Here is a 2,227-nt window from a genome sequence, read left to right on the forward strand (position 1 = left end):
TTTTTACTCAAATGTGCATGAATTCTATTTTTTAAATTGATAATTATACCACTTGATGGAGCAACATTGCAGCTTTACGAATCTGTTTTATTAATTGCGTTATAAAGATTTTTAATGTAGTTATGAGCAATCAAATTCAGAATGCTCCTTTTTACTAAATTCGGGAATAACTCAAGAACAAAAAATCGTAGAAATATTTTTTTTAACAATTTTGAAAAAATTCCAAATATTCATCACATATATAACCCATAATTTTTGCAAATTTTTTTGGCACGTGACATACCCTTGAAATGAGGAAATAAATTTCCCTTTCTTTCATCTCATAGCTTTCTATATATAAAAATGACAAACCCACATAAATTTAAAACATACAGTAATCGTTCGAAAGTAGAGATTTCAAACTTTGAAACCGTTTTTAAATTTTAACTTTCATCATTTTTAACGAAACTATTGTATTTCCAATTTGTGCTAATAAAGTACCGCAGAATTTTTCTTTCAATCCAATATATATCACAAATAAGAAGACAAATGAGAATTTATTAATGGATTTAAACGTTTTCTCATGAATGACCTGATTTAACATATGTGTAATAACATCATCTTTTCGCGGGAAGCTCTTGTCACACACCAACATTCATACTACTTTTAATCGCTATGTACAAATTTAAGAACGTTTAGATTATCATTGGAAGTGAAAGTTATGCCGCAAACCTAAAATCCAGCATATTTATATGTACAGAAAAGTAAAAATAAAAGAACAACCAAATGAGAAATAATTGAAAAGGACACTAACGATAATTTGAAGGTACATACATTCCTCGCAAAGATGTAGTTCCCCATCTCTGTGTATTTTTGTATGAGTAATATGGAATGGAAAATAGATAAATGTAGTTGTATATTCGTTACATTTATACGGTTCTTTCACCGTTGTGCTTCACGTTTATATGACGACGCAAACTATGTTTTGTTGCATAACAGTTCTCACATTGGGCACACTTGTAAAGTTTTTCATTGTTATGTCTCCTCTTGTGCCTGGCTAGATACGATTTTTGACTAAAAAATAACCGTAACAATATTAAACATTTGTTACGAATTTAATTAAGCATAGAGACTGTAATATCAAATAATTCTTCTAATTTTTGTTACTCACTGAAGTACTCACCTAAATGATTTATCACAAACCTCGCATTGATATGGTTTTTCGCCAGTATGAATTTTTTCATGCTGATGCAAATTTTTTTTCCTCTTAAATGCTTTACCACACACTCCGCATATGTGAGATGTCACTTCGATATGTACCATCCTGTGCGAGATTAGATTGCATTTTTTACTAAGAAATGATGGTTACAATATTAATCATTTGTTACCAATTAAATTAAGCATAGAGATGGCGTTATGAAATAATTCTTCTGATTTTTGTTACTCACTTAAACGATTTATCACAAATTTCGCATTGATATGGTTTTCCACCTGTATGAATTTTTTCATGCTTATGCAGATCACTTTTTCTCTTAAATGCTTTGCCACACACTCCGCATTTGTGAGATTTCACTTCGATATGTACCATCCTGTGCGAGATTAGATTCGATTCTTCACTAAAAAATGATGGTAACAATATTAATCATTTGTTACCAATTAAATTAAGCATAGAGATTGCATTATGAAATAATTCTTCTAATTTTTGTTACTCACTGAAATGATTTATCACAAAATTCGCATTGATATTTTTCGATTATATGAATTTTTTCATGCCGATGCAAATTTTTTTTTCTTTTAAATGCTTTACCACACACTCCGCATTTGTGAGATTTCACTTCGATATGTACCTTCTTGTGCTCGTTTAGACTCGATTTTCGACTAAAAAATGATCGTTGCAATATTAATCGTTTGTTACCAATTAAGTTAAACACAGAGATTACAATATTAATTAATTCTTCTGATTTTTGTTACTCACTTAAATGATTTATCACAAATTTCGCATTGAAATGGTTTATCACTTGTATGAATTATTTCATGCTTATGCAAATTACTTTTGTCCTTAAATGTTTTGTCACACACTCCGCATATGTGAGGTTTTACGTCGGTATATACATCTCTATTACTTTGTCTTAAAGCTTCAGAGGTGGTAGCTTTGAAGATGATTATTATAAAACAAATATAAAAATGGTAATATAAAACAAATAATTGTTGAAATAATATAAAGTTATCAAAAACACTAAAAATATTA

General features: G+C 29.2%; 1 protein-coding gene across 1 annotated transcript in view; it reads right to left on the reverse strand.

The window, feature by feature from the left end:
- LOC108761511 (zinc finger protein 681-like) overlaps positions 1 to 2,227 on the reverse strand; it is an 11,028-nt gene that overhangs the window by 1,691 nt on the left and 7,110 nt on the right. The window contains exons 4-6 of the mRNA XM_018508108.1: positions 1,428 to 1,595; positions 1,163 to 1,303; positions 915 to 1,053 (exon numbers count right to left, since the gene is read on the reverse strand). Of these exons, the coding sequence (XP_018363610.1) occupies positions 915 to 1,053; positions 1,163 to 1,303; positions 1,428 to 1,595 (448 nt within the window). The remainder of the gene's footprint in view (positions 1 to 914; positions 1,054 to 1,162; positions 1,304 to 1,427; positions 1,596 to 2,227) is intronic.

Source organism: Trachymyrmex cornetzi, unplaced genomic scaffold (assembly GCF_001594075.2).
Source record: "Trachymyrmex cornetzi isolate Tcor2-1 unplaced genomic scaffold, Tcor1.1 scaffold25, whole genome shotgun sequence".
Taxonomy (NCBI): Eukaryota; Metazoa; Arthropoda; class Insecta; order Hymenoptera; family Formicidae; genus Trachymyrmex; species Trachymyrmex cornetzi.